This window comes from Neospora caninum, chromosome XI (assembly GCF_000208865.1).
Source record: "Neospora caninum Liverpool complete genome, chromosome XI".
Classification (NCBI taxonomy): domain Eukaryota; phylum Apicomplexa; class Conoidasida; order Eucoccidiorida; family Sarcocystidae; genus Neospora; species Neospora caninum.
Window position 1 is genome coordinate 537,107 of NC_018397.1, and position 14,150 is coordinate 551,256.

The following is a 14,150-nucleotide window of genomic DNA, read 5'->3' on the forward strand; positions in this document are numbered from 1 at the left end:
CTTATTCCGCTGATATGAACAGTGAAAAATAAGATCTGTTCGGAAACAAGTCAACTTATGGCCCTAGCCACCAACTATGTCCCGAAGAATAAATGCATTACAACTGTTCTAAGTGCCCCTTGTCAGAATCGCCATACGTATGGGTTCACATCAGCAAGTCTGTCACGTTCCCGTTATCAGGAACCAGCACGATCCTCTGTGTAGCCAGTGCTCAGGGAACATATACCCTACATTCGGAGAATATAACGCGGAGGACAAAGGAGATCGTTTGTCCTGGTGGAGCTGAAACACAACGAAGACAGCGGCAGACATGCAGCAACAGGCGTTGTCAGAGTGAAGGGAAGACTCGAAGCATTCGTGTTTCCTCTCTTCATTCTCTCATTGGCGATGGGATGTGATGTATCGAATGCCACGCCCGCCAGGTAAGCCAGGTTGCCGAAAAGTAGCTCTGTCTACTCTCATGTGGAGGCTACCTGACAGTAGCACAGCGGTAGCGTACCCTCCACAGGGTTCTCCAGATACGTCACTCTCCCCTCTAGAACCGTTAGCCCTTCAAATTGAGCCCTTGTTCTGTATCTCCCACTTCAACTCACATGAAGGCGGTTGGCGAAGACGCAGTTTTTCAATTGTTCTGCTCCGGAAGAAGGAAGCCAACTTGCGTGTTGCATTGCGAATGCCAGTTCCAATCCAGGCCACTCCAGCAACTGGAGCAAAAATTGGTACGAAAGCGAGCGTCGTTCGCATAATGCGGCGCAGGAGATCTTTTCCTAGCGTCAGCTTCGCTGCAAGAAAATATATTGTTAGAAAAAGGATAGTGTATTGTCCTTTGTTGACCTTCGGCATTCTCAGTAAACGGCAGCCCGATCTTCGCTGTCCCATTGCATGACGGTACACGACCGACGATAACGGATTGATTATACATTACATCAACCTGGAACCTCCCTCACGCAATTTTTTTTATTCATCTGGATCTGTTGTTCGCTACTGTTTAGCGGAACACCGTTTGCGCTTACACTGTGGTGGGCATGCATTTCTGGCTATTCTGCGGATGGTTCACGCTCCAATTAGAAGTCACGGTTGTAGTCACAGTCTGCGCCCAGACAAAAACGGGTGCTACGCGAGATTCATGCTCGTTGCTAATATTGTGGGTGGCCATGCTGCGCCATCAAGCGTCTTTGGAGACGTACATATTGCATGGATAGCGAGAGCACGTTGCTCCCTGGAGACAACATCCTCTTTCAGATAGGTAGGCATGAAGGGACAAACTATTGTCAGATCCACGAACGTCTTGCCGGTAGGCACAGCGATCCGCGCCATCCGCACCGCACCAAGATACTCTTCGAGGGTGGCCTGGTACTTCTCTGGGTCTCCGAGCTTTTGCAGCTGGGCAACGAGATGTTGCGCTACTCGATCTGGAAATGCACAAAGCTCGAGACACAGTACCTCGTGCGCGTGTGAGGCAGTGACGAAAATCCGATAACGGCTGCCGAATATACGAAAAGAGGGACAGGAAAAGTGTGCATCTGGACAAGCAATTTATCCAGGTCGATCTACCTCAATATCGGCACCACAAGTGCTCTCCGAACCACAAGCTGCCCGTTCGACTGCGTTCAGTGAGTCATCAGTTGGGCACTGATGCCAGTTGGTGTATAGAGTTATACAAGTTATTTAGATTGGCTTCGTCATAGCGCTGCAGTTCACGTTGACACATACCCCGGATGTGAGCGCAGTGGTATCGAACGGCGGCTTCGGTTTGCATCATCGTCAGGGGATCGAGATTTACGGTGGGCCTTCTTCTTCCTTTGCCTGCTACCCAAAGTGGCTGCAAAGAGCCAACAAATCACACAGCATCGACGGTCTTGCCATGATGAGTCGCCGTGCTTCTGATTCGCTCAGGTGTTGTTTCAGGCGGCTTGACTTGCGCTAAAGCGCGAAAAGGGAGCAAGCACACAAAATGGCGCTACGTAGGATTATCCAATTAGGGAAATCATTCTGTATGCTGTCATGGTCACTTCTTTTACATTCAACGAAATCCAGAACTCGATAGTGCCAACGAGAGGTGCGTCGACGGGTCCTACAGGATGAAACTCCAGATGAGTCGCTTAGCTATTGGCTTTGTGCCCCCTTGCATGGATGCAGGTATGCATCCACCGAAGAAACGCGCACTGCGTATCAGTCACCTGCTCATTGCCCGCCGGCCACCTCAGTTGCCTGCTGAGTTAGTCTCACATTGGCTGTAGCTTCCACGCGACTCAGCAAGTTACAACGCATAAACAAAGGCCCACGCCCTGAGAAATACCTGAAGTTGCGCATCCACTGTGTTTGCGAGATCCGCTCCCATCCGAATAACATCAAGGGGATTTGTCGTAGACGCGCTCAATACAGTGAAAAAGTTGTCCAGGCTCCTCTGGGTCAGCCTGATTTTCCCGGCTGCAGGTGAGCTGTTTAGGCGCAGAATGTTCCTACGCTCGTTTCCAACAAAAACGGCGCCTCCGATATCCATCGAATCTGCACAGTGATGGGGTAGGGGAGGGTTTAGTGATAGTCAGAATGATACGGCTGCCTTGCATGGGTAAACCACAAGTACTACCTGTCAGTCTGCCGCTCACTGTCCCTGATTTTCTTGAACGTCAAATTCTTCCCACCAGCATGGATCGTTCACACTCGCAACCAGGCACAGCTGTAGACAGCGTTCAGATAAAGGAGGTCTTGCCCATCATAGCTACATGAACATGTTCCTTTCCGAAGCAACAAAGCACAAGCTGACAGCGACTGCATAACGTTTCATGCGCTTACTGATTGATACCCTGTGCCTCTTCAGCACTGAGAGAACGGCATCAGTCGCGACACCGATGTGCCCGCGGGCTGATTGCAGCAAACACCAACACGTCAGAACGGCCGACGGTTCTCGTTTTTATGACGGTGCAGCAGTCGAGGCTCTCGTGTGTAGAAATGAAGAAGAATGGAAGCGTGTTGCAGTGACTCATCAAACAGTGTCAATCTGTTTACTTGAACGGCCGAAAGTTACTTCTGTTTCTCGCAACGATATTCTACGAGTGTCGCATACTTTGACCTCGGCAAATAGTGACGAATCTTTAAATGATCGGTCGCCCCAGTTCAAAGTATAAAAGATACGAAGTATCGTCAGTCTGGTCACTCACCGTTCACAACGGCAAATGCGGAGACCCGCCGTCAGCGGACCCGGGGCATGTCTATTTCGTTACCACAGGCTCGCTGAATCTCCGATCGAGGGAAGAGAGCAGACTTACGGTGAACGAAGGTCATGATCCAGAGAATCGCTCTTGCTCGAGATACTGTCTCGCTGGCGAAGGTGAATTTAACTGCGGCTCGAGAATCCTGAACCCATAGAGCCATTAGAACCATCAACGTGGCACTAACGCTGACCGGGAGGTGGCCGAGGAATTTTCGACGAAACTCATTGGAGAAGCGAGAAATTCTGTCCAAGGATCCACGATATTTTGGCAAATCCAAACGCACTCGCTCTTGTGTCGCCATCTCGATATCGCCCCACGAGTTCATGGATTCCTGGACTTGCTGACGTCGACCTGTGAGCCGGCGGGAGAGATTGGCGACTCCCCTCCTTAGGGTACTGCCGAAACGTTTAAGACCCCAGGCTTTGAAACCCTCCACACGACTGTGAAGGAAAGCAACTGCGAACGCAAAACAAATCACCGAACGAAACTGGGGTAACGAGGTATTCACTAGCATTCGGTGAGGCTCTCATAATCTAGAACTTGTATGGCGCCCCGTGCACCTCAACTGCTACTACTGGCGGGAAGGAAAAGTGTTCATCTCAAATGCCGTAAGAGTCAAGTTCAGTCTCTCCGTGGTTGACGAGAGCCCCTATCTCGGCAACTTGGTTGTAGCAGACAGCAAGTACCTGATAGCAGCTAGAAGGAAATCTACCTCTTGACTAGTATTTCGTAGCAGGCGGTGCACGTATTCCGTACAGTTCGATGTCATGAAGGAAACAGCGCGCAGTTTCATGCTCAACGGCACAGGAGAAGTTGGTACTCCTTGTTCCCATCAGTCCACCAAAAGCAACTTGCATACCAGCCTGAAGAGCCACTGATGTCAGCGGCGCGTACTGATCCTTCACCGCCACTTGTGCCTTCGCTCCCGTCAGCCAAAACAGTAATGGTACCATTCGTTCGACGGAACTCGACGTTCCCTTTGGAGCGAAACCCGCTAGACCGCTCTGCATCGCGCGGGCTTCTATCCATAGTGTTTGTGCTAGGAGGTACGCATTTCTTCCTGGCAGAGCTGGATCCGTAAGGGATTTAGCAAGGCTTGTGGCGAGGTCCACAAACTGTAAGGCATCTATTGCTGGAGATGGTCCCTGTTTTGGGGAATAAAGGTTCCGCCAAAATTCCGAGCCCCCCCTTCGCGTAGTCGCTCCACCGGTGTCATCGTTTGACACGTCCTGTTAGACAGTCCAACCGCAAGAAGGATCCCATATTATCCTGCTTATCTTTGTTATATTAATACATGGTGTTCAATTGGTTCTGTCTGGTACGGCGTCCTCATTATTTTCACTCCAGCAGCATGTGAACGTCACTCACAAGTCTGCCGAGTTCTAGGAACGCTTTCTACGGGCGCCAGAAATGCTGCTTTCTTGTCAACGGTGGTCTACAGCAAGCTAAAATAAATCGCGGGTACCTCAGTTTTTATTAGGCTCTGAAGAGATTCTGGCGTTGGAGTCAAGATGTGCGGATCCATGCCTAGTCGATCAGCATCCGGTATTCCACAAGATAGTATGCCGCCAGTCGTTTTGCACACATGATACAGTTGTAGCAAAACTGCGCCCAAAATTCGTTCGAGTGAAGCTTCAGTGGCCTCGATAATCCTTGACCAGTGAGATAGAAAGAGGATCAACACTGTAGGGAGTCCGCAAACCAGAACAGATCGGGGCGGCAGAAAGTGATTTATCCTGTCAGATGCTGCATGAAAGGTCATGGGAGTTGCTGCAAGACAGCACCCGCGGTTGCCTTTTCCCCAAGGGAAAAGCTTCCTTGCAATCCAAGCTGCCTAAGCTGATGGGTAATTTTTGGAGATTTTCCTTGTGACACTCCAACCAGTCCAATACAAACTGAATAGGTACTGACTCACGGTCTGTTTTGAGAGCTTTCCTGGTTGTTGTTGGGGCGACATGTGATTCGCTGAGGTGCTTTGTAATCTCGTTCGCACAATCGTTTCGGCACGTCACTGAGTATCCAAAGCTCGCTGCCTGATTCTTGAACAGTCGCTGTCCCGACCAGCCTGACGGTCCATCATAGAGCATAACATTTCTTGACAACAATCTATGAGACCCCCTCAACCTGAGTCCGGGAATTGAATGTGCAGTCAACTTTTGGACTACCGACAATGAAATGGAAATGTGCTATTCTCTCTCAGTGGAACGCACCGCTGCCGCTTCGAGTGTGCAACACTTTTTGGGAATATAGAACTCTGTGTTGAACCGGATGGTGGTAACGAAGCCACACACGTGTTTCCACCTTCATCGGCCACGAGAGCAACCTGTGAAGTCAACTGGCCAGCGTTGGGACTCCTGGCCTCGAATCATTGTTTTGTGGGTCATAGTACACAGACCAACCCACCAGGAAACTTTCAAGATACCTATTATGGGAGACCGTTTCTGCAAGACCTACCCCTCAGAAGCCGGGCGGTGACTGCCTTGATGTGGAAGATTATGTTCATCAATCTGACATCAGTCAGGAATATACGGCCTGAAGGCAATGACCCAGGGAGACACCTTGTACGACGTGCGTCCATGCAGTCAGTATATCAACAGGGAAGGCTTAACTCTCGCCGTTCTACATTCCCGTAAGGAAGAGCCAACAGGCCAAGGTCACCGACACAGGGGGTTTGAGGTCCACCGAACTGGGGCTTTGCCCGTCGCTGATACCCACTCAGACTGACGAGGAACCCGACCAGACGACCCGCGGGAACGACTGCGGCTGCAGATTCAGAGGGATATGCCTTTGGATGATCGAACGCATTTCGGAAAAACAAAATGATTGGTAGGAACGACAAACTCAAAGATAAAAGATCGAAAGCAGCTTCAACGTACTAGTGCTACGTATGGTCCCCGCAGGGACGTAAATTCAGCAGCGTTTTCGTTTTGGCAGTGGGGCACTGCTGCTGCGATTCATTTCCGAGCACAATATTGTACTCTTTCACTTCCCCTCTCACCTTGCTGCTTCATGAGCGAAAATTTTCTTTTGACCCTAGTAGAAGGGAGGAGGTCACTTATCCATGTCGCCCTGTGCTGTTCCACGCCTCCGTTAGGTGCTAGAGACTCCTCAGCGAATCGCGTTTCTTTGTAAGCACGAAGAAAGCTTTCGACTGCGGCCCGGCACGCCAGACCGGAGACAGTGGCAAAATATCCAGGGAGGTCTCCGTCATCGCGTTCTTTTTTAAGAAAATGGTCGACTGCATGGAAACAATGCAAGAAAATCGTATCAGCCGGTAACATTTTAACGGTTTCAACGCCTAAGGTTATGCAGCCGGTTGCCGGTGACGCATGCTCGGTCTCGAGCAGAACTCAACGATACGCGTAAACCGTTGTCACCGGACCACAGACGCTAACAATTGATCAGCTCTATTGATATATTCCGTATTGCTAGTAATAGCGCATAATCAGCCACGTCCCTGTGTAATTTTGTGAGGCCCAGTGATCCTAAAGGGCGCGGCGCTGGCCTCGTCTTTTGAGCTGCCACTTGGCGGAACTGTTGCCCAAATACAAGATTGATCGGTTCTCATTGGTGTTTCCTCTAGCACACACGCTAACGTGCACGCAAGAGCGCTGAACAGCACTTATTACGCAGACTTGCCCAGCACCAACTTCCTGGTGGCCCAGTATGTAATTACCTTCGCGATCCACCAGAGGGATTGACTTTTTTCCTCTGAACCCCGCCTGACGATTGCGATGATTCATGATAGATTGTATACTCACATGTATGCCAAAGGTCCTCGGCCGCTTCGTTCTTCCCTCTCTCAGAGAGTGATATTTTATCTGCGGCAAGCAAAGACAGCAAAGATACGAGAGCCATCGACGGATGCAACTGACTTCGGAGAAGTTGACTCCTCTCTGACCCGACACTACCGGGGTCCTTGCGCTTCTGCAGCGTCCTGTATCCCTCCTTGGGTAGCGCTTGAGGTCGTGAAGCTGTCAGCAAGGACTGTCTCATCATATTAGCATGATGTTAGGATATACTTTCTAGGCTACCAGTACCACGTAGTATGATTGTTGGGTTTCAAAACTGAGCAACAGAGCGTATGCCACCAACTTTGGGGATTGTCGTTACCTGCCGAATCCGGATGAAGGCAGCTAGCGTATGTGCCGGACGCCTCCAAAGCAGCTGGAAATCCGCATGTGAGACGCACAGGCAGATGTACCGTTGTGTGAAACGTAGTTCAGCCTTGTTCTAGTTAACTCAGTAAATTAGTGTTATGTTTGATATCTGTGCCAGTCGATCTAAAATCGTTACGTCCTCGTCGTTTATCGAAGTCTTGTTCCTGGCCGCGCCAGCCCCACGGTATGAGCTGCAACGGAAGTTGAACTGAATAGACACTCCCACGTAAGAGTGTAGCTTTCAAACGCTTGTCGTATTATTTGATTGCAGACGGACGATTCTGTGAGTGAGGGGCATCCGATCTTACCCGTCTGTTCCTGCTTAGCGGCCGCTGCCATTTGGTCGTCTGCATGAAGGATGCCAAAAACAGAGAGAAATAGTCACAAACCTCCTGCTGTCTGATCCATGTTTCTTCGCAAGTAGTCCGTGAATTACAGACTGGCATGACAAAACCCGAAAAGGCGTGCCTGTAATTGATCCAGACTTACACAGTGCTGTCAGCCTTGTCTGTAAAATCCGCTCCGTAACAAGGCTGTCCTTCAAAGCGTACAACAGCCATAGTGGCTTCTCCTCAAATAGTGTGCTCTCAGAGGTCAATTCTGCGCCGTTTGTGAGTGCAGTCATCATTTCAGATGCTGCAGCGGGCAAAAGCACGTATGAGAGATCGGATGCTATTAAAATCATCTCCGTAAAGATGTTCCAATCGGCTGTCGGAACTTCCCTTATCTTTCGTTTGTGAGGGACATCGTAGTGTCTTTCCGATGGACGATACTACTTAAACATCTTCCGCAAAAGTACAAGGAACTCTACAAGAAGGCTGCAGCTAACTTCAGGAACTTGCTCTGGTGGTTTTCGTCCGTCAGAGAGGTGCCTGAATCTACGGCTGCAGGTGGCTCTCGGGAAGCATACCGGCGATTGTGATCTTCCCGCTTGCGTCTGGCGAGCACAAACATTGCAGGAAAGACTGCTGGAATACATGAAGTGCGGCGACGCCGGCTTCTGGCAGCGCATGAAATCAGGCGTGACAATCCCATACGACCGTTTCCTGTGAATGTTGTGGCGAGAGAGGTGGACTTCCGTATCTGGTCGAATTCATGGAACAGGTTGCCAGTAAGAGAGACTGGGATCACTTTAACCAGCTTTATCAAACGGAACACTTGGTAAATGCAGCCGGCAACTGTAGCACGTCTTCCGCATACTCACCATCAGAAAGCGAGCTGACGAACGGCCAACAAATCAATATTCGTCGCCCGTTATATCCTGCGTACCACAAAAATGCCGTAGTTGGTTGTTGGTGATGTCCAATGATGAGACAGAGCGCATGATGCCAGACGTCAGCCCAGCGTGCGGGACCGAAAGGAGTTTCATAAACAGCAGTCCGAAATCGAGCTCCACTTCAGGCGCCGATAATCCTAAGCGGGACAGCACTGACGTACACTGGACCGGCGTATTCAGTGCCGGCTGTGCAACAGATGGGTGCGGTATGCGCTTACCTGAGGTGTACTCTCCAACAATGATGTTCTTCTGTAAGCGTGTTGGTGAGAGGCGCAGTAGTGCTGGCTCTGACAAACATACGAACACCAGTTCGGCGCACTTTCGGTTGTAGACTGGCGGGTCTCGCCTACACCTTCGCTATTTGGATGCTTCGATTCAAGGAATATGCACCTTGACCATGAAGTCCGGCTGTGACCACGACTCTATAACGTTTTGAAAAGGTCTCCAACGGTTCGGCATTTGCGACGAAAACGTGAGGTTGAAGGGAAGTCCATGGTTGGAATGGGACATATAGCACATCACCCTCTGACATGATAGATCGTACACGGTGTAGCAATTGTTGTCACTCTAGGTCAAGGAAACCCCTAACAAATACCTGGAGCAGCAGCTACTGCTGAGGGTGGTATGGAGGTTCCCTCCCTTGGAGATATGACAGGGCTAACTGTCTCCTCGCTTGGTAGTCCTCTCTCTGTGACAGCTTCAACGATGCCTGCGGCGGCGATGGACGTCCGCGCTAGCGCTGCTATGGTAAAAAAGAGGAGACTGGCGAGAAAAGGCGCCAGTACTCTGGCAAGAGGTTTTGAATGGCCGTCCATTGCTTGTTGAAGTGTCCTGGCAGGGGAACGAATAATAAGCGGGCGGAAAGTTCATCCATTAGCTGGCCTTACACCAGAAGAGCCTGAATGGCATGAATATAGTGTGATTATATAAAGACGATGCATATGTCTATCTAGTGGTTAGCTAACCCTGTTGAATCAATACCCTCGCGAATCGCTAAAGAAAATGACATGAGTTGAAACGCAATATGCGTCAGATCGGGAACACGTGAGTGAACAGCCATCGTTATTCTGTTAGACCCCTGCAATCTGCACCAAAACACAGGAGCGGGCAGCCGCCGCCATGTTCACAGACAGAGCAAATATGGACAAGCTACCGCACCACTCGCTGACGGATTTCCTGATTTGAGATGAGAGCCGAGCATACTGGGAATCGTTGAAAGTAAAATGTGGCGTGCGATGCTCGGGTTGCGGCGTTGCCCGTGCTCGTGCCGCTGGCCCCTCTCCTTGATGTAATGTTACAGATGTGCGTTACGCAGCGAAGGACGAAAGCCTAGACCAAGTATGTCTGCCTCCAGCAAGACGAGAAAGACGAAGCATTTCATGCGATGAACTCGCCGATTAGGAGACTGTTTGACTTCTCCACGGCCGAAAACCAAAATGTGGCATAATGTGGCACTGAGCTGTGTGCCAAAGCCGAAGACGTGGAATTATAGAGACACTTTAGAAAAAAACTCCAGAGGGCGCAGGAGGCCTCCGCTATTCACCTCTTTCAAATCGATCTCCCCGACACGCCGCCGCAGACGCCGTGCACTGTTGTTGGCTCACCAGCTGTAATGCATGACACAAGGGTTCGGGCAGTGTCGGCCGGGGCAGTTCCGGCAAGCAAATGTGGACATACATACATCCCTCTGAACCTGCGGTCCGCGTAGGAGGCACATGCTGCGTATCATTCTGCTCGTACCTCTCAGGCATTTTTGTGGTGCATGTCGCTCATCGTTCAAGTCGTACATACATGACATTTTGTGTTGCCACAGAACAGAATGTGAAGAAAGTTGCATGATCCGTGTTTTTCTGAATTGCACCGCGACGCACTACTGCTCTTCACTGAAGTTCTTTCTTCGTTTTCTCTCTTTCATATGCACGTTGTTTGTGCTCGTACACCATTAACGTGGATACGCCTCTGGGTGTCCTGGAGATTCCTTGCAGTGCGTAGTGATTGCTGGTGGCATTTCATGTGTCCAACGCTCTCACAGTCAACCCAGAATATCGCAAGCCGCGGGGGCTCCGTTCCTTTAACTTGGCTCCCAGAGAAATGTGCACATTTAGGATTGCAAGCGCCACTCAACACCTGCCGGATTGCCTCTTCGCCTCAAATGGCATTCCAGTTCTCACCGCTATTTGTGGGTTGTTATTGTCCATCGCTGGTGCGCCTTCAATAAGCAGCAACGTGCTTTACACGCACGGGACGATCCTGACACCGCTTGTTCAAAGATCGATTGTAGATGCCATTCCAGCAGTAGTCGATGATCTGCCAATCCAGCAGGCGCACCTGCTATTGCGGGCTGGCTTTATTGGGGATTTGTTTCCGATACGCCCCATGACCCGGGCACTGTCAGCCGTGGCAGATAACAACAAACGGAATGGATTCTCACCACATGTTCTTCAACACACCAGACCAGGTAAAAGCACAACGGGTGGGGCCAATGTCACTCTATCCCTTATAGCCCACTTTTCCGACAGATCAAATGACGGAGGACATAACGAGGGACCGCCTCGCTCCTCCGGAGAGCCAGAAGAGACAGACGAAAAGCTGACTGGACTATTTCCTAATCGGCAGCTTCGGAATCGGCAGCTTGAGTCGGCTGATGCAAGTCGCACTACTGATGAGTCCGGAACAATCGGCTTTCTGGCAGAAGCAACGCAAAAGCACGATACAAGAGCGTATCATTTGAAGCAGATGCACAATGTGCTGAAGCAGATGGAAGCTTTACCGACGGATCAGAAGGAGCGTGCCCCGCCGTCGCTGCGTTCGGGACCGTCCCGAGGAACACACGGAAGCGGCGCCCCCCAGTTTGATGCCTACCAACATTTTTTTGGAAACGGCGAATCTCTCGACACCAATGTGACGCCAGGTGGTACCCGAGTCCAAAATACTCCTGTGGCCCCCAAAACTCCGGGAACCATGAGCATCCGCGAAGAGAATGCATATCCCAGCTTCCTTCCATTTGCCGTGCCCCTCTATAATTCCACTTTCTCGCCTGAAACTCCTTACATGAACACCAGTCAATTGCTACCGACGGAAGAGCCTCTTTTGCCCGCCCTCACTCGCTACTACGCCCAGCTCGGCAATATTACGACACTGTACCCGTTGATTCACAATGCGACTCCCCCTATCGATGAGACCATAGGTGTCGATACCGTTACTAATTTTCTTCAGTCTATCTTGGACGAGGACATGCGGAATCGGATTGTCGCTGCAACTCCGCCTAAAGTCTTCGGCAGGCTGGAAGAACTATTCTGGGGAACGGCTGTGCGAGTTTGGAGGTCCTGGGTGGACTCCTGGAGGGACCTCAAAGAGACCCCACCCCAAGGATGGGGTTGGAAACGAGAGGAATCAGAAGGAATTCAGAAAGTTTACAACGAGTTTGCTTCTTGGGCATACGACGCGCCATTCTCCGTGTACGACCTCCTGTTCAACACTACAATTTTATATTCGTTTCCCATTTTGGCAGCTCGAGGAGATGCAATCGCACGTCGGGACGAGGTGTTGGCCCGCGACATGGAGAAACAAGCTCTTTTTTATGCCCCGATTTTTTACAGTTCAATGAGTGTCATGCAGGTAGGTAACCTAACACAATGTGACCAAGGAGTGAGGACAGACTGGGTCGGCCACGATCGGGCACGCTACTTGTGAGCAAGCGTTTTAGCACTGGGCTAACGTTACAAGATAGCACCCAAGAAATGAGTATTGTTTCCGTTATTAGCGCACCAAGCCGTCCCTGGTGCGCTGCGAGTGCGGCTCCGGTTAACGCATCAACGGCTGTAGAATTACACATACCCAGATTTCGTGTCAATAGTGGATGGTCATCACTCCTCTTCGTCTGCTTCGCTATGTCCTCATAATGAATACACTTTGACCGTGTGTTGACTCGCAGCATATCGAGTATTTCAAGAAGTTGCTGTTTACTAGGATTGATGCAGCCATTCAACCGGCAACAACAACAGCACAAGCTGCACGACAGTTTGTAGCCACCATTCCCAGCGCGGGAAACATCGCTTATGGATTGCTTCAGGTATGCGCTTTGAACCCGGAATGCTGTCGTGCGCCGAGTCGATGCTTCCCGACCACACAGGAAAACCGCTTCAGAAACATTAATCTCAAGATGGGAATCTCTGGAACGTAACATGGGGTGACAGACAGGATTTCAATGAAGCCAAACTGGAGGTCAAACAACACATTCTTCAGCTGAGGTCTTTCGCATGAGTGCCTGGCAGTCCATTGGGTCAACCACCCACGTCGGGCATCAAGCGAAGACTCAATTCCCGGGCTTTCGTTGAGTTGCAGGCACTCGTAGAGTACTACTCAGGGCCCATGTTTATGTCAGCACTAGCAGACACTTGTGGCTGCGACGAGCCAGTTGCTGTTGTTTTTGAGCCACTGGCTCGCAGAAGCTACTGTTACCACAAATTGTTTCCTACCGCGGAGCCAGAGAAGCGATGAAAGCTTGTTGCCTAGATGGGGCCCAAGACACTCGACGATTATGGATTTCAGTCCCACTTCAGAAATATTAAATTCCTGGGCTCTCCAAACGAAGCGAGGCAAAGTTTGCAAGTGATTTAATGATCCGGTGAAGTGCCATCCAAACTGTTGCAAGAATGCTTGCTGGTACAGCAGTTATACTTGCTAAGGTTGCCAACAACAGTCGATTTGCACCTCCTTTTGTGTGTCCCGTTGCAATGTGGTCATGTGGATTGTGAAAAACTAGTGGAGTTTCGGAAAAGAAAGCAATGTATATCTTTCTTCTTGGGGTATCCTTCGTGAGTTGATCAAGATGAAAAACATGAAGGGCTGAGCACAAGAACAACAGATGCCTACTTAGAAACATACGGGAACGCTGCAGTCGAACCCATAGCTTCTCCATGTGCATTCTGCCCTGACGAGGACTCTACTGGAGATATCAGAGAAGGCTAATCAGCCGAAAGCAGCCTCGTCAGTTGTACGGACCGCTTGCAGCTCTCGAGAGATGTGAGACGGACGTGGCGGTAACATCGTTGCCACATTCAGACAGAATGAGGCGACATGGCGTCCCTTAATTTGTAGTGAAGTGCCGGCGATTGTTGGAGACCTTCAGTATTATGTAAGTGCCCCACAGCCTCTCCACCCCTCCCCCCTAGAATATCGTACGGCCCTCTATTTGCCGGCTAAGGCGTTCGGGCTGTATTGTAACAGAATTTGATACTGTATCACGTGTCTGGATAATGCCGAGCGAAGCAGCTATGTCAAGTGTGGAATGCTCCCACGACTCGGAGTCGACGCGTTGCTCAAATGAGACGAGTTTAAAGAAGGCAGGGACTAATAAAACAAGAGAAACTGCATACACCCAGTTCCGACTACCGGCGTTTGAAGTGACCTTCATCGGTTGTTGCGGTCGGATCTTTTTTCGAACTTGACAATATTGTGGAATATTTACTCCTAGTGCTGGTGTTTCTTGGAACCAGA

General features: G+C 50.3%; 3 protein-coding genes across 3 annotated transcripts; 1 reads left to right on the plus strand and 2 right to left on the minus strand.

Moving 5' to 3' along the window:
• Positions 1 to 552: 552 nt before the first annotated feature.
• NCLIV_053780 (conserved hypothetical protein) lies at positions 553 to 1,759 on the minus strand (the record flags this gene model as incomplete). The annotated part of the gene is made up of 3 exons (XM_003884930.1): positions 553 to 782; positions 1,164 to 1,412; positions 1,714 to 1,759. The coding sequence occupies 3 exons, from the start codon at positions 1,757 to 1,759 to the stop codon at positions 553 to 555; spliced, it is 525 nt and encodes a 174-aa protein (XP_003884979.1).
• Positions 1,760 to 4,750: 2,991 nt separating this feature from the next.
• On the minus strand, positions 4,751 to 9,466 carry NCLIV_053790 (conserved hypothetical protein; the record flags this gene model as incomplete). Its single annotated transcript, XM_003884931.1, has 6 exons — positions 4,751 to 4,820; positions 5,127 to 5,280; positions 5,670 to 5,747; positions 6,214 to 6,453; positions 8,870 to 8,938; positions 9,247 to 9,466. The coding sequence occupies 6 exons, from the start codon at positions 9,464 to 9,466 to the stop codon at positions 4,751 to 4,753; spliced, it is 831 nt and encodes a 276-aa protein (XP_003884980.1).
• A 2,146-nt stretch (positions 9,467 to 11,612) lies between these two features.
• On the plus strand, positions 11,613 to 12,834 carry NCLIV_053800 (conserved hypothetical protein; the record flags this gene model as incomplete). The annotated part of the gene is made up of 2 exons (XM_003884932.1): positions 11,613 to 12,269; positions 12,586 to 12,834. The coding sequence occupies 2 exons, from the start codon at positions 11,613 to 11,615 to the stop codon at positions 12,832 to 12,834; spliced, it is 906 nt and encodes a 301-aa protein (XP_003884981.1).
• Positions 12,835 to 14,150: the final 1,316 nt, after the last annotated feature.